The sequence below is a fragment of the Conger conger genome, chromosome 3 (assembly GCF_963514075.1).
Source record: "Conger conger chromosome 3, fConCon1.1, whole genome shotgun sequence".
NCBI lineage: Eukaryota > Metazoa > Chordata > Actinopteri > Anguilliformes > Congridae > Conger > Conger conger.
This window is the reverse complement of record NC_083762.1, coordinates 23046712-23072585: the sequence shown is the minus strand read 5'-3', so window position 1 is coordinate 23072585 and position 25874 is coordinate 23046712. Positions and strand designations below refer to the sequence as shown.

Here is a 25874-nt window from a genome sequence, read left to right as displayed (position 1 = left end):
CCCAACTCCATTTGCAGAAATGCAGCCCCAAACTTGCCAGGGACCTCCACCATGCTTCACTGTTGCCTGCAGACACTGATTCTTGTACCGCTCTCCAGCCCTTCAGTGAACAAACTGCCTTCTGCTAAAGTCAAATATTTCGTTATTTTGATTCATCAGTCCAGAGAACCTGGTGCCATTTTTCTGCACCCCAGTTCCTGTGTTTTCGTGCATAGTTGAGTCGCTTGGCCTTGTTTCGAGGTCGGTGGTATGACTTTTTGGCCTCAATTCTTCCATGAACTTCCTTCAGCAACCTCACCTTGGAAGCATGCAAGGTCTGGCAGTTCCTCACCCAGTTTTAACCCTTCTACACAGCTGTTTAGTACAGTTTTAGTAAAGTAAAATAGTAAAATATCATCTCCAAGACTATTAAAAAAGATCATAATGTGCAGAAAATTTGATTAAATAGCTAGCTAGGCGACAATTCATTAGAGAAGGAATATGGCCCTGCAGCCTTACAGCTGTCTCTTCTTTTAAATTATATTTTACATCAAAGAAACATTCTAGAATCTCCCCATGAATAACTACATCTTTTGTATGTAATGAACATTTTCAAAGTAAAAAAACTATTGGTATTTAAGAACATGCAGTACACAGAGCGCTCTAAAGTTTTCCATCATCTTCACTGAGCTCTGGTTCCAGACCCCCCTTTTTTTTGATTTAATAACTGTTCAAATGTAGCCCACAAAAAGTCAACACAAGGCTCATTAAATTTAATTACACTGAATGGGCGGTGGTCAGTTTGGTTTTCCAGTAGAGGGATTTGGGGACATTTGCACTTGTCAAAACTAGCAGCCAGGTTGTGTGTGTGGAGGGGGGTGGAGTAATCACACATTGACGTAGTCTACTGATCTTATCAGAACAGGCGTATTTCGATGGCTACAAATGGGTTCTGATTGTATGACTGATTAGGGGAACAGGAGGGTCAAATGTGTGATGCATCAGCAGCTGACTCAAACCAAACTTGCCTACTCTGAAACTACACTGCAAACATTTTCTCTCCTGTCCTTATATGCTAAACCACCAAGTTATGATAATTAGCCTTAATTGTTTACGCTTTACTGTATATTTTTATGAGCAAAATTAGCACTTTAAACTACATGACCTGAGGTTAGTTTCCTGAAAGCCTCTTTACACTAAGAACCTATTTAAATGCCTCTTAAAATCACTCTTAGTGGGTTTCCCAAACACATTCTGAATTAATTTGTTTACTCTTAATTTAAGGGCGATCTAGATCATTGGTTTACAGAAAACAATCACTTTAATACTGTTCACAGCCACCCGCTCTGGTAGCACACGTAACCCGCATGTATATAATTGCAGCCTACAATCACCTAAAAAGTGTAGTAGCCTCATAGTCTATTCTCTTTCATGTAGCCTATATTGAGATTGCATATTGTAAAAATCTAAAATGTACACACTACCATTCAAACATTTGTGGTCACCTTGTCTTTTTCTGCTTTTTCAGATTTAATATTTTACTTTCTCTGTATTAAAGCATGCATACGTGGTCATAGCGCAGACTCAGTTTTTATTAAATGGTATTTTCATACATTTTGGTTTCACCATGTAGTAATTACATAAAAGAGTCATGATTTGTATTTCATTGCATATTCTTTGCATGCCGTGACTTCCTGATGTCTGTGCCCCTGTGATTGTAAGTCTGGACATCTTATTTTCAGGTTGTCCTTAGTTGTCCTTTAGTATTCAAACAATACTAAAACGCATTTGAATGGATTTTGGGGTGTGAGACTAGATTCAGCTGTAAATTATCCTGATACAGTATGGAATATATTTGCTGGCTAAATGGCTTTAAGTCATCAAGGGTCTAAGGTGTAAATTAAGCCTCAAAGCATCATGCTGCTGCCAGATCTTCAGTAGATATTACAGAACATTTGTACAGGTCATGAAACATGAGTCCTAAACACCCTCGCCCAAGGGCTAATGGTAGTTGGAGACTTCAATCAGATTGTCATCTGGATCACGAAAATACAGGGACGTAATGGAACCGACAGCTCCAGTTCTCTCCACGGGCCCCTCCTCCACTGCCACCCCACATGCCTATACACACACACACACAGACAAAACAGAACAACAGAGTCAGTCACATATAAACATGCATGATGCCATGAAAACCTGAATTCCTCAATTCATTTTAAGTCATATTATAAGTATAGCATAGGAAAATACTATGATATAAGCACTTGTCTCGCCTCACAGCAAGGAGGTCCTGGGTTCGAATCCCCGTCGGCCGGGGCCTCTCTGTTTGCATGTTCTCCCCGTGTCTGCGTGGGTTTCCTCCGGGAACTCCGGTTTCCTCCCACAGTCCAAAGACATGCAGGTTAGGCGGATTGGAGAGTCTAAATTGCCCGTAGGTATGAGTGTGTGAGTGAATGGTGTGTGTGCCCTGTGATAGACTAGCAACCTGTCCAGGGTGTATTCCTGCCTTTCGCCCAATGTATGCTGGGATAGGCTCCAGCCCCCCTGCGACCCTGTTCAGGATAAGCGGGTTAAGATAATGGATGGATGGATGGATGGATGGATAAGCACTTGTCTGACTTAGCTTTTATCCTGAATGTAAAAATGTGTATCCACTGCCCATTAATGGAGGATTTGGCATTGGACTTTGAAGGCAATTTTATGAAAACATTTTTATCACTAGTCACCAGCTTGTTATTCAAATATGTTAATACATCTACTCGTACTTTCCCAGACTGTACTACTAGGACAGTAAGGGCATCATGGCATGTTGTGTAAGTGGTAGGTGTGCAGGTATCTCCCACCGGAGCTTTAACGATGCAATATGACAGCCACTCGTCAAAGCAGAATTTCTTGGATTTCCCTTTGCCATTCTCCAGGAGAGGATGCAGACAGCAATAGTTTCCAAACATTCAACAAAAATGGTAGTGGGTTGCTTTTTGTTGAATATGCCACTTCCAGAGGCAAAAAAGAGTATTGTGTAGCCCATTCCTAACAAGCTGAATTTGAACAGTTAAAGTGCTGAGCTAAACTGAGGGCCAAACCCACATACTCTGGCAGCGTTATAGTGAGGAAGGGAGGCAGCAGATAAGCTCCTCAGAGGAACAGTGATGGTGTGAGGAGAGAAAGGTGAGGCGACATGGAGGGAGCCATCTCACCTGGAGGTGCTCAGACACTTTCAGCAGGGGTGTGTCTGTGATAAGACAAAGGTCAGCAGAGCCTGGGGTGGGGTGTCGTGCTTTGGGCTCAAACTCCTGGCCTGACTGGTGCAGGTTGAACTTCTGCTGTCCGAATCCCAAAGCTTTGCGGTTACCCTGTGACACAGAGGGAGAGAGATTGCTTCAGGGGCCAAAAATATCAAATCTTAACAAATGTTATACTATTATTCCATACAGTCATTTTACAAAACTGCTCAGTGGGCAGTGAACATGTGTCATGGTGTAAGCATCCAATACCAGTACAATGTTGCCACCTGGTGGACATTAAGGAGGCTACACAACATAATTTGTTTTCACTTCTTGTCCATGTCCCCGCTCACTGGCACCTTAAAAGTCACAATCTCCATCCCCAGGATTTTGGAGTAGAAGGCAAGGGTGTCTGGAACACTCTTTACTGTCAGAACCAGGTGGTCCAGCCTACGGATCCGAACCGGGCAGGAGCTATGGAGACGGGTTCCCACGAGGCCGGCATAAACCAGAGGCTGGGACAGACAAAGAAAAAGAAAAGAAAAAATCCTCTAGAATACATGCATTGACAAACTTCAAATAAACACAAGAGTGTCATGTCATAATACAGCAGTGGGTAATAATGGGCAAAATTCTGAGTTTGCTGTTGCTGTTGACATGCAATTTACAATATGTGTACATGATAGATTACGGTAACGCTTTATTGGATACTTAAAATTCATACGTATGTTCTTCCGCATTTCCACAATTTATTTCGCATTTATAAAAAGGCTTAGCTATGTTATTTTGATTATATATATATATATATATATATATATATATATATATATATATATATATATATAGTTTTCGGCTATATTTCAGCAAGGCTAACTACTTATCGACTAAGCAACGCATGCAGCTAACATCACGCCTTCAAACTTCGTCTGGTCTGCTAACTGAAAGTATAAAGGTAAAGTTACCTTATTAAACATTTCACGCCACCGAGCACCAAAACTCCCCAATCTCCAAAATACAAATGCCGCCATTGACACAAGAAGGAAATCCAGCGGTGTTTTCTATGAGACAACTTGCGGAGTTTCTGTTTACGGAATGATCAGGAAATACCGTAATTAGTCGAATAACTTGCTTTCGATATATGATAAAATACCTGGTTGCAGGGGACGGAACAAATGAAACGCCTTAATCAACATTTTACAATATCTTTAAATATAAGCAATCGAAGATTAGATTTGTTTTTTTATTGTAATCTGAGGAATTTTGACTATGAATGAATGACGATGCATAATGATCATGGTCAACGATACTACTCTGGAAACGATGTTAGGGATACTGTCGACTAGTGCGTAATGGCATTCCTGAATACCATACCACACCATACCATAAGAAAGGGACAATATAGCCCATAACTTAAAATTAACATTTTAATCCGAAATAAACGATAGACCGTTCACATAAATTTGTGAAACGAGCACATATTTTAATCCAAGGTATGTAAAACACCAGCCGTCTCAAGTGGAGACACCTGTAGCCGAGTTGATCCATTAGTAACTATGACAAGTAGCAAGCCCCTTTGTTTGGAAGCAGGAATGTTAAAACCTTGCAATTCTGGCAGTCAACAATGCATTTAATTAAATCTAGGTTCTCCAAATTATATGCAGTGAACCAGTCATATTGTTCACTGAACGTTTTGTGTCTGTGGCCTAAAGTAGTCCTATGTGTGGGGCAGTTAGAGACCATGTGCTTGTCAGGGGACCTTCAGGGCTTGACTGACAGCAAAAACAAATACATAAATACAAATACAAAAAAACAAACTGCATAAAAGCTAAGAAAGACTGTAAGAAACATCAATGCTCATCTCTCATTTGCAACTCTTGGATAATGGCCCAACTTTTAAAGATGATCATTCAAAAGTAGAATTTTTTGGATGACATTGGTCCCACTATGTCTGATGTAATGCAAATACAGCATTTCACAGTATGTAGATCATACCAACAATGAAACATGGTGGTGGTAGTATGAATTCTGCTCTGTACTGGAAAACAATGTCTGGTCTCAGTGAGCTGAAGCAGAGCTTAATTGGGTTAGGCAGAAAGACAGTGATCCCAAATACAAAAGTAAGTCCACATCTGAATGGTTAAAAATAAACAAAATAAAAGTTTGGGAGTGGCCTAGTCCGGACTTGAACCCAGTAGAGATGCTATGGCAGGACCTGATACGAGCCGGTCATGCTGAATAACCTACCATCGGAATTAAAGCAGTTCTGCAAAGATGAGTGGTCTAAACTTCCTCCACATTGATTTGAAAGACCGATATGAAATTATAGAAAGTGTTATTGCAACCAGTTAATAGGTTGTGCAATTACCTTTTCACTTGGCTGATATAGGTGTATCGTATTTCTTTCATTAAATTAATGAAATCCTTTTTTACTCAGGTGCCCTTTGTCTAATATTGCATTTTGTCTAAACAAGACCTGAAACCGGCGGCACGGATGGTGCAGTGGGTAGCACTGCCGCCTCACAGCAAGGAGGTCCTGGGTTCGAATCCCCGTCGGCCGGGGCCTCTCTGTGCGGAGTTTGCATGTTCTCCCCGTGTCTGCGTGGGTTTCCTCCGGGTACTCCGGTTTCCTCCCACAGTCCAAAGACATGCACGTTAGGCTGATTGGAGAGTCTAAATTGCCCGTAGGTATGAGTGTGTGAGTGAATGGTGTGTGTGCCCTGCGATGGACTGGCGACCTGTCCAGGGTGTATTCCTGCCTTTCGCCCAATGTATGCTGGGATAGGCTCCAGCCCCCCTGTGACCCTGATCAGGATAAGCGGGTTCAGATAATGGATGGATGGAAGACCTGAAACCATTCAATGTGACAAATGTGCAATAATTGCAGAGACCAGGAAGGGGTGGGAGCAACATTTTTTCATGTCACTGTAACATGTCAAATTTTAAAAGTCCAATGTTGAGCAGTTGACCCTAAATAGAAGCCTGGCAAGGTTGCAGCAGTATAGGAATACATACTTCAACACAAGCTAATTTTGCATGAATACCTGGCTCATTACATATTCCCTATATAACTTTCAGAGGAAAGGCTCTGCTTGAAGTTGTTAATTTCTGAAATCTGCTCAGCAACTGGAGTGCGTCGGTAGAGTTGGAATCCAGGTTTGGCACTTTCTTCGGTGGACTTCCGGCTGCTGTGGTTCCTGAAATGTGTTATCCAAGCCAATCAAATTGACTTATGTCACAAAATTAAAAAAACAAAGGGGCCCCTGAGTGACTCATCAGTCAAGGTGGCTACAGCATTTGCATGCTGGGCCATGTCGTCTTTTGTTCCAGCCTCCCCAATATGCCTGGCCAACTTAGGCCATGGTGAGTTCAGTGTTTAGTTTAGGTGTGCAGAGAAGCATCTCAGAATGTACAACATGTCAAACAGCAGAGGACGATGTCAGATTCCACTTTGGTCAGCCAAGGAAAGAAAGCTGAGGCTGCAGTCGGCACAGGCTCCCCAAAACTGGACAGTTGAAGACTAGAAAAACGTAAACGTGGTCTGATAAATCTTGATTTCTGCTGAGATAAACAGATGGTAGGGTCAGAACAGCATGAAACCATGGACCCAACCTGCCTTGTGTCAACAGTCCATGTTGATGGCGGTGGTGTAATGGTGTGGGGAATGTTTTCTTGGCACACTTTGGGCCCCTTAATACCAATCAATCATCACTTGAATGCCACAGCCTATTTGAGTATTGTTGCTGACCATGTGCATCCCTTCATGGCCACAATGTACCCATCTCCTAATGACTACTTCCAGCATGACAATGCACCATGTCACAAAGAAAAAATCTGCAGAAATTGCGTCATGCAATCATGTAAGCATGGAACAGAATCTCAAATTAATGTTCTCAACATCTTGTGGAATCAATGCTACGAAGAATTGAGGCTGTCCTGAATGCAAAGATGGATGCAAGGCATAAGTGTAGACAGAGTCTGCTAACTGGATTCCTATAGGACCTGCTCAATGACTCATGAACCTATGCTTGCCTATGGGGTTTTTTTTGGCACCAGAGCATGTGGACTGGGTACCTAAAACAAGGTATGAATAAGAATTTAAAAAATCTCGTAATTTCTTCTGTGGGGCTAAAATGACCCTGGAGAGTTAATTTGGTCAGTGTGAGTTTTTGACTATCCAAAAACTATCTAATAGTACAATTTCACTAGGATACTTTTGACTTCAATGGGGAAATGTGTTTCTGCCACCAGAGGCTTAATAAACTGCAATACCTCAGGTAACCACTGGAGTTTGGGGGGGAATGTCAAGCCTGGTTGCCTCAAATCCATCCATCCATCCATCCATTATCTGAACCCGCTTATCCTGATCAGGGTCGCAGGGGGGCTGGAGCCTATCCCAGCATACATTGGGCGAAAGGCAGGAATACACCCTGGACAGGTCGCCAGTCCATCGCAGGGCACACACACTCATACCTACGGGCAATTTAGACTCTCCAATCAGCCTAACGTGCATGTCTTTGGACTGTGGGAGGAAACCGGAGTACCCGGAGGAAACCCACGCAGACACGGGGAGAACATGCAAACTCCGCACAGAGAGGCCCCGGCCGACGGGGATTCGAACCCAGGACCTCCTTGCTGTGAGGCGGCAGTGCTACCCACTGCACCATCCGTCCCGCCCTTGCCTCAAATCCATGCGCTAAATAGTAGTTCTGTGGGGCCTACACAGTCACCATCTCTGTGGTGAATGCATCAGTGAAACCAATTGCCAAATACAAATTTGGCAGCAATAATTATTTCAAAGAATAGGACCGTCAACAACAAACTTGATCTTTACTTTCAGAGAAGGAAAAATGAACGTTGTACACAGGTACACAAAAAATATTGAGAAAATGTGAAGAGACTTAAGATACCCTCTTATTTAATTTGCCTAAATAACTGCATCAATCCACAGAGTAATACAACAGTGCTTTTAGAACAAACATAACCTCTAGAAAACAAGTCTGAATGGGAACAGATCTTAATGGAGTGGATACTCAAGCCTGTACAAGGTTTTTGAAGAAATAAAAGTATATAATAATCTTGCGTTAATTTCCCCCCATAAAACACTGACATTTAAGAGGCAGAAAATATTTTTCTGTATGCTCTTAAAAATGCAACCTGGGTAGTCAGACTGAGCAAATGCACATTATGGTCTTCGGAAAATGTGCACATGGTCTCCCAGCAACACCTTGTGTGCACTTTTACATTTCTCATACGGCTATATTCCTCAACAAAGTAGGTTATACTAGATTAAATTCCTTCACTGAAATTCATCAGACATAGCAATTCAAGGACAATTAATATGGAATCAGAACTTGTTTTCTGAGGAATTAATACATACTGCAATTTCATGGGGCAAAAGGTGATGTGAATGTTATGTTGTGCCAACACATTTTTGAAAGCGTAAGTCAGACAATCAACCAAAAGGGAAGGACGTTTGTGTATCCATAAATTGTTTTGTGGGATTACATGGACACCTCAATTTTCATAGCCAACCTAAAAACATGAGCATTATGTTCTTAATAATCAATATTTACTTGCCTCTGATGAGCTACATTTCTAATATTCAAAACAGGAAAGGTGCAGTATTATCTAACAGTATACAGGGAAGAGGTAGGCCAGTTAATTGACAGTGGTTTAAATCAGGCAGTACCAGAGTATAACATCAGCCTGTCTCAAAGAAAATTTGTGTTCAGTGATGTGAAGCAAAAAAAGTTAACCTTTTTCTGGAAGTAGGTGATTTCTGCCATTAGCCTGGAAAAGTAAATACTGTCTGCACTGTGATGTACTGCTCATTGAAGAACTTACCTTTGCAATTAGAGTGTTGTATGCGCACCAAATAAAATTGAAAATGTGCATAGTTGCATTTAGTTGTCACTGAAACTATGATTAGTTCTTTATTTTCAATTTAAGATACTGTTAAGACACCATTCAAATTACAATGTCAAAATGTGGGGAAAGGAATCTTCACAAGTGGACAAATTCAAAGCCTTAATTCTAAGTTACATCAGAAAGTTCACTGCATTCACACTCAAATGCATTTGACCCCAAGTCTTAAGTTAATTACAACTCTGAACACTGGCTGGTGAGGTTATGATGATGTCATTTCAACATAGGCATGAATACCTCAGACCTAATTGCACGCTTCCTCACATTAACAGTCAAAATTCAGCCGGGCTTCAGCACTTGACAGCAACTGTCCAAATGCACAAGAGTTTGCTTCACCCTTTAATGCCGCACTCACCAGAAGTCATCAATCAACCAATAAGGGTAGTTAATATCTGATCCAGGTTTGGGGTTCGTGTTTGTTTCCCACCCCACCCACCCATCCTACCGGCATCAAGAGCATATTTCACACCTCTCTCCAGAACTGTGAACAGTTTCATTCCCTCCATTAACATACAGAGGAACACATTTTCCCCTATAGGTCCTTGTAGCCAGTCTCCCACTTCCTTGTGGCCCTTACAAACCAATTTTGATGGCTTTTAATGCAAATGCAAATTAACCGGATAATGTCTCATGGTATTGAATGAGACGCTATGATAATACCAAAAAAAGAGACCCAAAGGCATGAGAAGCTAGGTAAGGCCGACCGCTCGCCTAGCCAGACACTCGTAGCTAGACCACGCTCTCACGGTTGGCGGGCACCAGAACAGCCCTGCGGCAGATGGGGCAGGTGGAGTTTTCGGAGAGCCAGCGGTCGATGCAGTGAATGTGGTACTCGTGGGAGCAGGGTAGCTTGCGCAGCTTGTTGCCCTGAGCGTACTCCGTGATGCACACGCTGCAGGTCTTCAGGGCGTCGTTCTCGCCGAAGTTACGGGTGGAGAGGTTGTCGATCTGTTCTTTGGTGAGGCCCCGCGGCTGGTCATCCTCGTCATCGTTGAGCAGGAAGAAGTGCGCCAGACGGAGGAAGGGTAGGGAGCCCGGCTCCTCCAGGCTAATGGGGCCCCGGGGTCCCGCCCGGCCCTCCCTGCCGGCCCCGGCAGCAGGCGCGCCGGCCTCCGCGGCCCTCTCATCTGTCCGTGGCTCAGGGCTGTCGGCGCTAACGGAGGCCGCCGGCGCCGCCGTCGCGTCGGGGTTGAGAAGTGCATCTCCGTGTTCCGGAGGGGGGTTGGGCCCCCGGTTGGAGTCAGAGGAATCCGAGTCGGAGTCCATGAAGTAGCTGAGCTCCCCGAAGCCCGTCATGATCTGCCGGATCATGGACTGCAGGGCCATGGAGGTGGCCTCATTGAGCCCCGCGTCCGAGATGCGGCGTATGGGGATGCGGATGGTGCTGACGTAGGTGCGCACGCCGGCCCGCTCCGAGCGCGAGAAGGTCCGGCGGAAGCCGCCACGCTCGCTCTCGTAAAGGAAGGTGTTGTTGGAGGTCTGCGAGCGGGAGCGGGTGCGGCTGGCAATGCTGTCCCTCTGCCGGTACTCCCCTGGCCGCACTCTCCGCACCTGCAGGTCCAGCATGATGGTGGGAGGGCGACGGCCGGCCGCCCCTCCCACCCCGGCCTGGGGCTCCGCCTCAGGGGCCGCAGCCACCACCGCGGGAGGGTCTACCGTCGCCGCCCCGCCTGGCGGGGCATCGTGCTCGGCCGGGCTCTGCCGGGACAGGATGTGCTGACGAGTCCTGGAGCTGCCCTCCACCACCGCCTCCGGGAGGGGCTCCGGGGCCAGGAGAGCGGCCCCTAGAGGAGAGCGGCTCCTCTCGCTGCGAGCCCTGGTCCTGCGCTGCTCCGGGCTGCGGCTGCGTGCCCGTCTCTGGCCTCTGCGCGGCGGGTCCTCAGCTCTGGGCCTGGGGGGAGGAGGGCTCTGGACCTGGTGGCTAAACGACTGGGTCACGGGGGATCGAGGAGGAGGAGGAGGAGGAGGAGGAGGAGGAGGGGGGGGGGGGGTCCTCGGCCCTGGGAGGAGGCGGAGCCTGGACCTGTTGGCTAAAGGACTGGGTCACAGGGGGTCTGCGAGGCTCAATTGGCTCGTCAGGCCCGGGAGTAGGCGGGACCTGTACCCGATAACTAAAAGACTGAGTCACAGGGAGTCCCCTGGGCCTGGGGGCAGGCACAGCTTGGACCTGAGGGCTATCGGGTAGGACCACGGAAGGAGTCTCAGATCTGGGGAGATCCGGTTCGGGTTCCACGATAACAGCCAGCTCCTCCACAACCGGCTCCTCCACCACCTCTGCGGTCTCCATGGGCATTTCAGGCTCCGCCACCAGCCCCACTGGCTCCTCCCCTTCCCCTTCCGCCTGCTCCCCCTCCTCATTCCTCGCCTGTTGCTCAGCAATGTTGCGGTTGACGTTGATCTCCAGGCTGAAGCGGAAGTCACCACTGCTGGGGTTGGTCCTGCTCACCGCTCGCCATGACTGGTTCCCTCGGTGGCCACTCCTGGTCGTGTTGCCTGTTCGTCTCACAGTGTTCAGCCAATCCAGAAGGGAGTCCCCATTAGAACCTTCCTCTTGGCCCTCTGGTCCTACTGGGGGAAAAATATATATATATATTTAAAGAATTTAATACTAATTTAAACAGAGGTTGACTCTGCTCTCCTGATTTCAGTGGGGAGATCATTCCACCACTGAGAGGGTCAGAACAAAGTTGGCAGGGTACTCTTAATGGAAGGTACAGTGTGGAAAAGAGTGGTTGGGCAGGAGTATAAGTTTGGTAACAGGCTGCAGGTAAGATAGTGCCACTACTCTTGCTGCCCCATAGGATAGGCCTAGAGGTTCAAATTTTATTTAGGCGACCAATGATAGCCGGTGGAGGAAAATGGGGAGGCATGATGTGTGAATTTCGGCTGATTGTACATGAAATGGGCAGCAGCATTCTATGCTGTTTAAATGCAAACTATAGCCTTAACCACCGTTGTCTATATTGTGACATTGAAATACCTCCAGCCTCTTCGGTCCTGCTTTCACCGGTGTTCAACTGTTCAGGCCCATCTTTGATTTGCTGAAGGCGACTCAACAGCTCCTCTTCGGTTATCTCACCTGAGAGAGGAAGAACACACTGTTAGCAGCAGTATCAACTCCACACTGCCCCACTTTAAGCAGTAGAAGCTGGTGCCCAATAGAGCGGTTGGGGTGAAAATGGCAACAAAAACGAAAAAAACAAGAGCATAAAGAAGAAACACTACATGTTGGATATTCTCCAGACACAATAATCAAGTGGCTCTAGAGAATTAAGTTCAGCATATGTTGATTGCTGAAGTTGATTAGCCTGATCTGAAATCATAGGAATAATAGAGGAAAGCTTGTGCTTATTACTGCAGTAGATGCCCATATAGCCGTAATCCTCCATGTAAAACAGCACCAGGACAATACAGAAAGCTACCAGGCTGACCAGCAGAAGTACAGCCCATCCAATGCCATCTCCTGGAAGGGCAGCCAGCCAGTCAATGCTACAAATGTACCTTTGTTTCCACTCTCCTTGGGACAGAAATGATTTGGAATCATAAAGGGTCACCATACATTCACACTAACACACAACTCAAAACAGGGGCTTACCTAATCAAAATAAATGCTACAAGCACTTCATATGACCTTCTGTAATAAATTAAAGTAAAAATTCACTGCCGTGTACCATCAAGAGTGCTAGTTCACTCACTGTACAGGCCCGGTCAGACCACAGTAATGGGTAGCTTAGAAGTCGACATATCATGCATTTCCAGGATGACCACCACTTCATATGGACTATTCCTCAGTGTTGGTGACTTCAACTTAGTTGCCAGTATGATTACAAAATGGACCTGCAGGGAGAAACCAAGAGTTTGACTGACTGCAGTTCTTTGTTGTAGCACCACTGGTCCCTTGTAGTTTTGTTAGAGTGCAGGAAAGGGTTACATGGTGAGGTCACATTTGATGCAGGAGTTATTTTATCACGGTACAGTGACATGTGTGTGTCAACAACATGGTTACAAATATATCCTGAAATTGTCACAAAAAAAAAAAGTAGGCCAGAATTTCCTGCACCAATAACATCAGCTCTTACCACAAGTGACACTTATCATAACTGAAAAGTCAGACACATTCCTCATAATACTTATACACAATTATTTCAAGGGGTCAGCCCTATTGTTAATGTAACTTTGGGGGGGGGGAAAGCACGAAACATAAAAACGATTGCATTTAGCTATAAATCTAACTTCAGACGTTTTGCATCTTTCCGCTTCCCTGTTCAAAACTACTTTGCGAGGACACTAAAGGTGTACACTTTTGAAGGATACACCATTTGCCAGGAGAGCTAACAAGGTGCTTCTAATAAATAAATTTATTGACGCTTGACTGGGTCAATATCCACTTAGACTTCAACATTATTGTTTCCATAGGGATAATGTTTTCAGTTAAAGGTAACGGTGTATCACACAAAGACCACAGAACGAGTACTATATCCAGAGGAGTCACATTCAGGGATAAGCTTTCTTAGGTCAAAAGAACAGAGTTAAAGCTAACGGATGCTCGGAGACCAGATTCCAACACCTCAATTCATGCCCAAAACCCCACCCAGTTGGTCTTAGATGGACCGATAGGTTTCCTACCAGGAGTGCCGAGAAGATTGTTGTCTCTCATAAGCCGGTAGTCCTCCTCGCTAAGGTTGTTCACGAACTGGTAAAAGGCTTCCTCTCTGTCCAGTCGATCCAGCTGCCTTCTACGCTGGGCGTCCGGCTGCTCGCTGCCACCTTGCTCTGAACTGTCCGAGTTTTCCATCGCCGTTCAGAGAGGGGGTCCGGGGCAACAGGCTAAATCCAGCTGAGGGCCGCAGGAAAGAGGGCGATCAGAACGACCTGCATCGTCACAAAAGCTGTCATTTCAAATGCTGCCAATAGCTTGCAACAGCTAACAGTAAAGCCGTTCCCAGTAGAAAAGCGAAACGTAAAAGGTACATTAATTAAAACCACACTTAGTAATTCGACAGGTATTAACGTTACAATAATTTGATCCAATACGATTCATTCTGATATGAAATGGAAATTAATGACAGCACAGTTACTAACTATTATTTAGTAACTTAATCAAGCAAGACAGAGGTGTCAGGACAAGGTTAACACTAAACATTCATAGGTGCAATCAAAATGCGTGAGCGGATCACCTCCTTGCGTCATTCACACTCAATCGTGGAAATAAAACCTCCCTGCATTAATGAATGTGTTGGTTATAGAGTCAAATTCAAAAATCGGCCATGTTAGCGAGCTAACGTTAGGCTAAGTGAAGCTGAAATGTTTTATTGGAAAGCAGCCAGCTAACAATTAGCGGTACTTGCCACTTAGGTAGCCAGTCAGCCAGACAGTTAACAAGCAAACGACTGGGTTTACGTTAAAACCATATCCAAGTCAAAATTCAATCCTGATTAAGCGATCGAAGTTAGACATTTCGTTAACGAATTAACGTTACCGAACCAAAGGACAGACAAAATGGCATCACGCAGACAAGCTAACGTTAGCCTACATTGACCCACATAAAGTACACATTTATCTTAACATTAACGTTGCTTCCAGGAATACTTCGTTAAAACGAGCAAATAGCTAACTTGGTAGTTAGACGCCAAGTAACGATAAACTGACACTCGTTTTAGTGTAGGTTTCCTTAGGATTAAGCTAACTAATGCTAACTAGCCACTTCACAGTGTCGCAATGAAAGCAATCTATCCTTAGTGAAGATCCACGGCCAATGAATAAAAAGCATGACATGAAGAGCGGAAGATTCGCTCCAACGTAAACTACAGCATATGTTACAGAAATAGCTCGTTAGCCACACGAAAAATCATGTGGAACTCTCCAAATCGTCGATTGTTGAATAGGGATAACGTTCGTTAGCTCCCTAAATGAAAGGCCCCACAACTTCCGATATCACGTAGCTGCTAGCTCAACCCAATAACAGCTGCTGGACAGCTAACTAGCCAGCTATGCTAGTTAGCTAACGTTAAGTGAAAAAAACAAACAAGGAGTTAGCCGTTATCTCGTTTAGAAAAGCCTTTTACTTCGTCCGTTAAAATAAAATTCAGAAGAATTCGTACTGAATAGATTTGGAGTCAGACCGCATCAAATATACCTGCTTAAATCAGCTGTCGGACGCTGTTGTTTTGTACTTTTGTTGTTTTTTCTCTTTCGGGCTTGGTTTAGCCTGACTACGTATCAGGACGCCATTTTCTCCACTGTGAAATCTTCCGGAAACTGGGGGAGTAGGACACGGAAATACAGCATAGACAGAAAACAGATCTGTCACGTTTCTTGCGGTGCCCTCGCGTGGTAGGAGGGAAGAAGGGCACGTTCTGCTGTAACGTTAATCTTGTATCTTAACCACGTAGAATAGAAAACTAAAATCTTTCTTTGAAAAATTCTCGCAACGTTTTTTTTTTTTCACTAAATAAATAAAACAACTTGTCATTTCTAGATTCACACTATATTGCAGCTGTGTGCACTGGTGCCTTGTTCTTACTCTTTTTGTGCAGCTTTGTCAAAGCCAGAGAGAGAGAGAATATCAACAAGCAATACGTAGTAATGTTATCTTTATTGCAATTTTCTATTATAACAACGTTAATATGTTGAATTCCAGTTAACTCAATAATATATAACACCAGGCATTGTATGAAGAACAGTGAAACATTAAGTGACAGTAGTGTCATACAATTAATTTGCAGAAGGACAGTGAAAGTGTGCCCTGAAAATCGTATAGTGTCTTCTACAAACTTTGTAATTTCACTATGTGTGCTTAATTTAGTATGAGGACAAATGAAACAGAAATACTACACTGCACAGGGACATCGACTGCAGTGCAGCTACTGCAACAGATTACTGGTTTGATTGCACTCTTGAGCAAAGTACTTCAAATAAAGTAAGTCTTTGTAAAAAGAAAACAATAAAATGCCATTTGGGTGAACTGTCTCATTATTTGGGTGAAAAGCTAAACCCAGTTCTCTTTACATTTGGTCCCCAGAGCAAGTTGGTAATTTTTGTCATGCCCTGTCCAAAAAATCAATAGTAAAAAAAAAAAAAGAATGATTCAAATGCAATTAAATTACTGCGGACAGCACAATCCCACATCATAGGGAACATCTCAAGCTGCCATCACTGACAGCTACGGATCACTGTCAGGGTAAGTCACCAGGAACAAAGACACATTTTGTCAGTGAAAGTGAATCTGTCTCCTTGATTTGTATTCATGCTAACACATGACCTTTGGGTCTGCATAGGTCAACGCATCTTGCCAACTTGACTCTCACTCACGTTAGTTCCTGATGTACCCAGAAAATGTCTTGAGGCAGTGCTGAAATAAGTGTAGCTATTTTCAAGATGGGGAAACATCTGAATATGTGTGTGTGTGTGTGTGTGTGTGTGTGTGTGTGTGTGTGTGTGCGTGTGTGTGTATTTCAGGAGGTGCACACAGAGTGGAAGAGGTGCTATACATGCATATGTCATATTACAGTGAAAAGCCTTTCCAGTGATCCAAACTATACATTTTCTAATAATGAAAGCAACTCTCTGCAAACAGATAAGATGACACATTGTCTTAGATCAGCCACATGAGGGAATGTCTTTCTCACCCTGTGTTATTGAAGGGTGGCGGAGAAGCAAGTCATTGAATCAGTGAGAGAAGGACAGGAGGGAGGGCACTCATATGATTTCCACCCCAAGGGATGATATTGTATGTCTTAGATTAAAACAGTCACATATCGTTATTGTCAATGGTATTTCAATCTACCCAAATTGCTACATTTTAACTTGGTATGGGAGCTGTGCCAGAGGCATTTCACAGTATGGGAGGAGGGTGGCAGATATATCAGAAAAAGAGTATATGAAATGGTATGAGCAGTGATGACATCCTGAAACAAGTCCAGTTTGTATGCCAATGATGCACACTAAATTAACATTGTTCCATATACATATACAATTCCAAAAAAGCACACTGTATATAACAGATTTAATATTTAGGATAAAATAGTATTAATGTTGAGGTTAACTCAAATGATTATGTATTTAGCTAATATTTTATTATATTTTGCTTGAATTGCCCAGAAAGGGTATTGTTCTTTTCTCATTCATTGACTTACTGATTGACGAAGGGAATAGCTCAACGATTGTAATGGCAGTACACCACTAGAGGGCAGAAAAGAAGTCTGTCTGTGCTCAGGTTTTTGTTATGCATTAAGGATGTTTTTGGGAGACATCATAGATTGATTGTGATAGTAGTGTGCCAGAGAGAGTGACAAGCCTTTTTCTGCAACTTCAAGCTCCACAGTAAACTTTATCTAAAGAGATATTTTCAGGGACAGTTACCTTTAACAAAAAAAAAGGAAAGAAAGAAAGAAAGAAAGAAAAAGAAAAAAGACCAAGACCTTCAAAACTAACACTGTGAATTGCACAAAGGGAGGATTCCTCTTAGAGAGGGAGTTATTGGGAATCAATTTAATTATTTGGCCCAGTTGGTTTCACAAGCAGCTGAGTACTGTTGTCAGTGTGCTTCTAGGTAGGATACTTTATGGCATTTACCAGAGCAAGTGGCTTTTCCTGTGGATTGCAGGTTTGTTCCTGCACCAAGTGGTAGTGGGAATGGGGGGATGTTGGGGGGGTGGGGGGGGGGGGGTTGTTTTTTCTGGGCGAATCATGCCTGCTTCATAAACTGTTCCTATTGCCCTCATACACCTCCACACAAAGCATCCCGCTCTGTGTGACACCAGGGCTGTCATCCTCTAATTTGTCTTGACACTTTTTTTCAAGCATCAACATTTATCTGCACGACTTGGCTGCAAGACAGAAGAGATTGAAGATAACTACTACTCTCTTTTTTCTTCCTTCCCCCTGCTATTCCACGAGGCCATTTCAAAACACCTCAATCAAACTTTAGAGAGGCATCTTGTTTCTTTGAGGAAAAATTCAATAGGGGAAGTGAAGTCTATAGGAATGAGAGGGTGTCAAAGTCTATCTTCTGTTCCTTTAGGAATGGAAAAGAAATGCCACCAACACACACTCCTGAAACAAGGCTTCTGAAGACTTGCAAAAGCTGATATATGGAAACATATCCAGAGCAACATTGAAATTAAAATGCAAATTTTCAGAAAGATAACCTGTTTGGTTTTGTTTTACAAGTCAGAATTACTCCATATATTTCTAAAACAAAGTTACAGAGGCTCAAAACTCAAACAAAGTGAAAGTGGAAGCTTTTTTTTTCTCACTGAAACAATTTTCTGTTTTTGACTGGGTTTATTGTGGCGTGACTAGTGCACTTAGAAACAAAATGTAGCCACATCCACAACATTCAACAAATCCCCTTTCAATTTGTATGACAGTATAACCAAAAATGTTTTTTCTAGGCTATATCTAGGCCGTTTTCCAAAAAGGCCAAAAAGTAAAAGTATACTGGGAAAGTAAATTATATTATGGGTCTTTGAGGTGCACATTACTGCATTTTGCTTACAAAACTATACAACACATTTAATCAGGAAAAAAAAGTGTTTGTACTTCCCCCCACTGTTTTTGCTGAAGCGCAACAGTCTCAGCATGCATATTGAAAATGCTATGGTTTTGTCATGCAGGCAAAACAATGCTGTGTTGTTTTATGAAGCCTAACAAACTATACATCATTGAGACTGTAATGTCATTAGCTAAAATGCTTTTTAGTCGTCACTTCAATAACATGCCCGTAGCTGGTTCTTTGATGAGCTAAAGTTAAACAGAATTTTTAGCCCTTTATCATTTCATTTTCATATTTTATGGCACAAGGGTGACATAAATCAAATTAAATCACATTGCTTCCATTTGCATTATCATTTTCACGTGGTCACACAGAAACCCTACCATGAAATTATCAAATTGATAATGTAAATCCTCCTTTGCATTTTCATTTTCAAAGTCAAGAGACCTGTCAATCATACTGTGTAGGTGGGGGCTCAAAGAAATGGGTGTTACTTCCACCACATTTGTTTTGTGGGGGGGTTTTACTTACAGACAGATATATGGAATCGTAGTGTGTGCCCTACTCCACACCAGATTCACAAAAGCAATGAAAATACCAGCTTCGTTTTTACCAACGTCATTTACCCGGTTTCTTTTCAAGTTCACAAGTTCTGTGATCCATTCCCAAACTCAAGGGAACTAGCTGCAGTAGCTAGCAGCCTAGCCACCAGCCAGGCACTCCAACAGAGACTTCATGGTTGGGTTTGAACTGCCCCTGTAACACTGACAGATCTTTTGACTTCAAAAATTAAAATGCAAAGGAGGGTTTGCATTATCAATTAGATTTTTGGCATGGTTTTTGCATGAACATGTGAAAATGATAATGCAAATGGAAACATTGTAATTTCATTCGATTCACTTTTGTGCCGTGAAAACATGAACTGATAAAGTGTCACGTTTCAGGTCTGTCTTGCCATGTTTTATGTTTATTCATTTTGTCTTAGTCATGTATTGTCTTATAATGTATTATGTTAGTCTAGGTTCGCCATGTTGTTTAGTTTATTTCTTGTTAAGATTTATTTTCTCGTAATGTCTAGTTATGTTTCGTTATGATTATATTACCTTGTTATGTTGAGTGGTTATCGTCTTAGTTTCGTTTTGTGTGATGTTTTGATTTATGTTTATTGTTACGTAGACTGGTTACTGTTTAAACATACACTTTTACATGTCTTTCCGCAAACCTTGCGTTCCGCCTTTTCTCTCTCTCTTTCTGTCATTCACACCCTAATTGTTTCCATTTGTCTATTTACTAAAACTACTAATGCTAGATCAGGATTGGGTAGAACTGACAAACTAATCATGTGTTCATGTTACCTTACGTTTCTCGTGCATGTCATTTACTAATTTACTAATGCTAGGACAGGATAGGTTTATTACTAACGATTACTAATTACCTTGTTAAACTTCTCATCTATCGCACCTGTTTTTCATTTCCTTGCTGCTCTCTAACTAATTGTCTACACCTGTCTACACCCGCATTTATAGCCCAGTCGCATTACTGCTCTTCGCAAAATTGTCTGCCTCTTTTTTCAACGCAACTCTTGAGCATTATTACTGATTGATTCACCTTAAGATCCAAGCCTGTTTTACCGACCATTGTTGATTGATTTCTGTTTCGTTGACCATCGTTTGTTTTTTGACCACGTCTTCGCCTACTGCTTTTGTACCTTTGCCTCGCTGATTGTTTCATGGTTTCGACTTCCGCATCGCCCTCGACTACGACTCTGCCTGCCGTCCGTCTGTACTTCTGCCCCGCTGACGGCTCTCCTGCTTCCGGACCTTCCTGCACGTCTACCGACTACGAGTTTGCCTCTTCCCTCGGCACCGTGCTTTTTGTTTGTTTATTGTTTGTTTGGCTGGATCTACGTGTATGGACTTTGCTTGTGTTGACTACGCTCCTGGGATTCGTCCCGAATAAAGCCCTGACGGGACTTTATCTTATCATTGTTTCTGAATCGTGCATTTTGGGTCCAACCCCCACGCACCCGTCTCAGAACAATTTCGCCAACATGGACCCGGCTGACTCAACCGCCATGTTCTACGCCCTCCAGCAACAAGGCGTCATCATCCAGCAGCACTCTCAAGGAATCTCAGAACTTCGTCTGGAGATTCGAGAGCTGTGTGCGGAGATGAAGAGCCTCGCCATTGCGGTTCAGCCACACCCACTGGAAGAACCTGCCAACCCGCCTGCACCTCCACCTTCCAACCCCATGGGAACCTGGCAATTCCGGGAGCCACAACAACCCCCCCCGGAGAGGTTCGGCGGAGAACCTGAGAGATGCAAGGCGTTCCTGCTCCAGTGTGACTTTGTGTTCCTGCAGCAACCTCAGACCTACAACAGCGATGACCGCCGGATCAGCTACGTGATGGGATTACTAAAGGGGAGAGCCTTGGACTGGGCGACAGCTGTGTGGTCCGGGGGTTCATTCCCTCCCCGGTATCCCGAGTTCGCCGAGGAGATCCGCAACGTCCTCCAGCATGCATCCAGTGACCAAGAGCCATCCCAGTGTCTGATCGTCCTTCGCCAAGGCAGGAAAACTGCGGCGGACCATTCCATTGACTTCCGCACTCTCGCGGCAGCCACCAACTGGAATGATGCGGCTCTTGCAAACCTGTTCCTGGCCAGTCTGAGTGAGGCACTCCAGGACGAGTTGGCACGTCTCAAACCCATCATCCAGTTCGACCCACTCGTCCGTGCCGCCATCCGTTTGGACAACCGTGCCAGACAACGCCGGACTGAGAGACAGGTCCCACCCACCCAGGCTTACCCCAGGCAAGGGTCAAGTTCCCGACCGGAGGAGAAGCTAGCCAAAGTAGTCGAACCCATGGACCTTTCCCGTGCATGCATGAAAGTATCACCTGAGGAACGGACACGTTGGAGAGCAACCGGTTCATGCTTCTATTGTGGCAGGCTGGGACACACCCAGGTTCGTTGCACCCTCCGGTCCAAGAACTCTGCCACATCTGTTGAGGTGAAAGTGCTCAACAGATATGAAGGGGCTGCCAGGAACAACCATCGATCCACGCTTACGGCCATGTTGATGCTTCCTGACAGAGCAATCCAGGTTAACGCGTTGGTGGATTCTGGAGCTGACGCAAACCTCATAGACGAAGTGATGGTAATGGAATTGGACATTCCCACCCTCCCACTACCCCACCCCGAGAATGCTCGGTCATTGGACGGAAAGATGTTCTGCCGCATGACCCACATCACCAAACCCATTCAGCTGATCATTTCTGGAAACCACCACGAGATGATTCAGTTCCATGTCCGGTCCCCTAACGACCAACTCATTTTGGGATTACCCTGGCTCCAGAGACACAACCCCACCATTGACTGGAGTTCATGCCAGATTCAAGCTTGGAGTCGTGAGTGTCACCAATCCTGTCTACGATCCGCTCCTGCACCAGCAGAGGGTGCACCCAACCCACTACAAATCCCCAAGCCCTCCCTGGAGAAGGTGCCCACCCCTTACCATGACCTAGGCACGGTCTTCTCCAAGACACAGGCACAGACGCTTCCCCCTCATCGACCCTACGACTGCGCCATCAAGCTGCTACCCGGTTCCACACTCCCCTCAAGCTGTCTATACAAGGTCTCCAGACCTGAGAGAGAGGCTATGGAGAAATACATCCGGGACTGCCTAGCCAATGGACTGATTCGCCCATCCTCCTCACCTGTGGGCGTCGGGTTCTTCTTCGTGCAGAAGAAGGATGGCTCATTGCGTCCCTGTATTGACTTCAGGGAACTTAACAACATTACTATAAAGAACATTGGCCAAATATTGGCCAAATGCCAATAATGAACAAATACCCTCTGCCATTGATGGACTCTGCCTTTCACTCTCTACACGATGCCACGATCTTCACCAAGTTAGACCTACGCAATGCCTACCATCTGGTTCATATCCGAGAAGGTGATGAGTGGAAAACCGCTTTCATTACCTCCCTGGGACATTTTGAGTACCTGGTCATGCCATTCGGCCTCACTAACGCATCTGCCGTGTTCCAGGCGTTGGTCAATGATGTTCTTCGGGACTTACTGGGCCGACACGTATTTGTTTACCTGGACGACATTCTAATTTACTCCACCAATGCCAAAGAACATGAGATTCACGTCAGGCAAGTTCTCCAGAGACTTTTGGAGAACAAATTGTTTGTCAAGGCGGAGAAGTGTGTCTTCCACACCGACACGGTCGAGTTCCTTGGCTTCATTCTGGAGAAGGGACAGATCAGGGCGGATCCCAAGAAGATTCAAGCGGTCACTGACTGGCCTACGCCTTCCACCCGGAAACAACTCCAACGCTTCTTGGGATTCACCAACTTTTACCGCAGATTCGTAAGATCATACAGCCAAGTTGTCTCCCCCCTCACCAAGGTCACATCCACTGCCATGTCTTTCCGTTGGGGCCCCGAAGCTGATGGGGCATTTGTAAAGATTAAGAGACTGTTCTCTGCCGCCCTTATCCTGGTGCACCCCGATCCCACTCGCTAGTTTATTGTGGAGACCGATGCATCTGACACTGGGGTGGGAGCCGTGCTGTCACAAGTCTCTGCCTCCGACAACCGGTTACACCCATGTGCTTTCTTCTCCAAGAAGCTCTCACCAGTGGAGAGAAATTATGACGTGGGAAATCAAGAACTCCTCGCAGTCAAACTGGCACTAGAGGTGTGGAGGCATTGGCTGGAGGGATCCGAGAAGCCTTTCATTGTCTGGACCGACCATAAGAACTTGGCGTACCTCCAGACGGCCAAAATACTGAACTCACGCCAAGCCAGATGGGCACTGTTCTTCGGGAGGTTCAACTTCACTCTCACTTACCGCCCAGGTTCTAAGAACGTCAAGCCAGATGCCCTATCCCGACAATTCGACACCTGTCCTGAGCGTGAGGCACCTGAGAACATCCTCCCGGGTTCCTGCACTGTCGCATCCGTAACCTGGAAGATCGAGGCAGTTATCCAGAGGGCTCTACGAGAGGAACCCGATCCCAGGTCCAACCCAGGAATACGTCTCTATGTTCCATCAGCTGCTCGGACACAGGTGCTCCAATGGGCTCATTCGTCCCTCTTGTCCTGCCATCCCGGCTTTACCCGCACCTTGGCGGTGCTTAAGCGGAAGTTCTGGTGGAGCTCCATGATCCCTGACACCAGGCGCTTCATCAAGTCATGCACCACCTGTGCCAGAAGCAAGGCCTCCCACCAAGCCTCTGCTGGTCAGCTCCAACCTCTGCCCGTGCCCAGCCGACCCTGGAGCCACATTGGGGTGGACTTTGTCACCGGACTTCCACCTTCCGAAGGTAACACCACCATCCTCACCGTGGTGGATCACTTTAGTAAAGCAGCCCACTTCATCCCCCTACCTGGATTACCCACCTCCCAAGAGGCCGCGGACGTATTAATAAAGGAAGTGTTTTGCATCCATGGAATCCCCTCAGACATTGTATCCGACCGGGGCCCACAATTCATTTCTCAAGTGTGGAAAGCTTTCCGCCTGGCCCTCGGTGCCACGGCCAGCCTCTCACCCAGCTATCACCCCCAGTCCAATGGGCAAACCGAGAGGGCCAACCAGGATTTGGGAGCCGCACTTCGTTGTGTCTCAGCCCAGAATCCGGCTTCATGGAGCAAGATGCTCACCTGGGTTGAGTATGCGCACAACACCCCGCCCTGCGCCGCCACCGGAAAGTCTCCCTTCGAGATCTCTCTTGGCTACCAACCTCTGTTGTTTCCCGACCAAGAAACCAAGATCGCTGTTCCCTCCCTAGCCACCCACATGAAACGATGTGCCAAGATTTGGAGGGACGCCAAAGCCGCACTTTTACGCACGGCAGACCGTAATCGGCGTTTCGCTGATCGCCACCGCACTCCAACTCCAGCCTACAAACCAGGTGACTCCGTTTGGTTGTCCACTAAGGACATTCCCCTCCAAGCCACATCTCACAAACTGCAACCCCGCTTCATTGGCCCCTTTAAGATCCACAGCATTATTAACCCATCCTCTGTCAAACTGTCACTCCCTGCTTCACTTAAGATTCACCCCACATTCCACGTTTCATGTATTAAACCTGTATCTTCTCACCCCCTATGTCCCCCCGATCCCCCACCCCCTCCCCCCCGCATCATTGATAACCACCCTGCTTTTACTGTGAAAAGACTTTTGAACATTTGTAACAGGGGCCGTGGTGTGCAATATCTGGTTGACTGGGAGGGCTATAGCCCTGAGGAGCGTTCCTGGGTAGCTCCCAGTCTCATCCTAGATAAAACGTTGATCAAGGACTTCCATCGCGACCACCCTGACAAATTCAAAGGACCGCCAGGAGTCGGTCTTTAAGGGGGGGGGTCCTGTCACGTTTCAGGTCTGTCTTGCCATGTTTTATGTTTATTCATTTTGTCTTAGTCACGTATTGTCTTATCATGTATTATGTTAGTCTAGGTTCGTCATGTTGTTTAGTTTACTTCTTGTTACGATTTATTTTCTCGTCATGTCTAGTTATGTTTTGTTACGATTATATTACCTTGTTATGTTGAGTGGTTATCGTCTTAGTTTCGTTTTGTGTGATGTTTTGATTTATGTTTATTGTTACGTAGACTGGCTACTGTTTAAACATACACTTTTACATGTCTTTCCGCAAACCTTGCATTCCGCCTTTTCTCTCTCTCGCTTTCTGTCATTCACACCCTAATTGTTTCCATTTGTCTATTTACTAAAACTACTAATGCTAGATCAGGATTGGGTAGAACTAACAAACTAATCATGTGTTCATGTTACCTTACGTTTCTCGTGCATGTCATTTACTAATTTACTAATGCTAGGGCAGGATAGGTTTATTACTAACGATTACTAATTACCTTGTTAAACTTCTCATCTATCGCACCTGTTTTTCATTTCCTTGCTGCTCTCTAACTAATTGTCTACACCTGTCTACACCCGCATTTATAGCCCAGTCGCATTACTGCTCTTTGCAAAATTGTCTGCCTCTTGTTTACAACGCAACTCTTGAGCATTATTACTGATTGATTCACGTTAAGATCCAAGCCTGTTTTACCGACCATTGTTGATTGATTTATGTTTCGTTGACCATCGTTTGTTTTTTGACCACGTCTTCGCCTACCGTTTTTGTACCTTTGCCTCGCTGATTGTTTCATGGTTTCGACTTCTGCATCGCCCTCGACTACGACTCTGCCTGCCGTCCGCCTGTACTTCTGCCCCGC

General features: G+C 45.0%; 2 protein-coding genes across 4 annotated transcripts; both read right to left on the bottom strand.

Annotated features, from left to right (window-relative positions):
• Positions 1 to 1553: 1553 nt before the first annotated feature.
• On the bottom strand, positions 1554 to 4305 carry glod5 (glyoxalase domain containing 5). Of its 3 annotated transcripts, none has more exons than XM_061234636.1 (5): positions 4166 to 4305; positions 3563 to 3718; positions 3177 to 3332; positions 2258 to 2356; positions 1554 to 2100 (listed from the first exon to the last, which is right to left on the bottom strand). In XM_061234636.1, the coding sequence occupies exons 1-5, from the start codon at positions 4229 to 4231 to the stop codon at positions 1981 to 1983; spliced, it is 597 nt and encodes a 198-aa protein (XP_061090620.1). In that variant the 5' UTR covers positions 4232 to 4305; the 3' UTR covers positions 1554 to 1980. The 3 variants fall into 3 exon arrangements, with proteins under 3 accessions (XP_061090620.1, XP_061090622.1, XP_061090621.1); XM_061234637.1 differs by having other exon boundaries at positions 1992 to 2100; positions 2253 to 2356; XM_061234638.1 differs by lacking the exon at positions 2258 to 2356.
• Positions 4306 to 8013: 3708 nt separating this feature from the next.
• rlim (ring finger protein, LIM domain interacting) lies at positions 8014 to 15397 on the bottom strand. The gene is given in 5 exon segments (XM_061234635.1): positions 8014 to 11028; positions 11030 to 11693; positions 12109 to 12207; positions 13755 to 14000; positions 15265 to 15397. Coding segments are annotated over 4 exon segments (2103 nt in total). The 5' UTR covers positions 13924 to 14000; positions 15265 to 15397; the 3' UTR covers positions 8014 to 9857.
• Positions 15398 to 25874: the final 10477 nt, after the last annotated feature.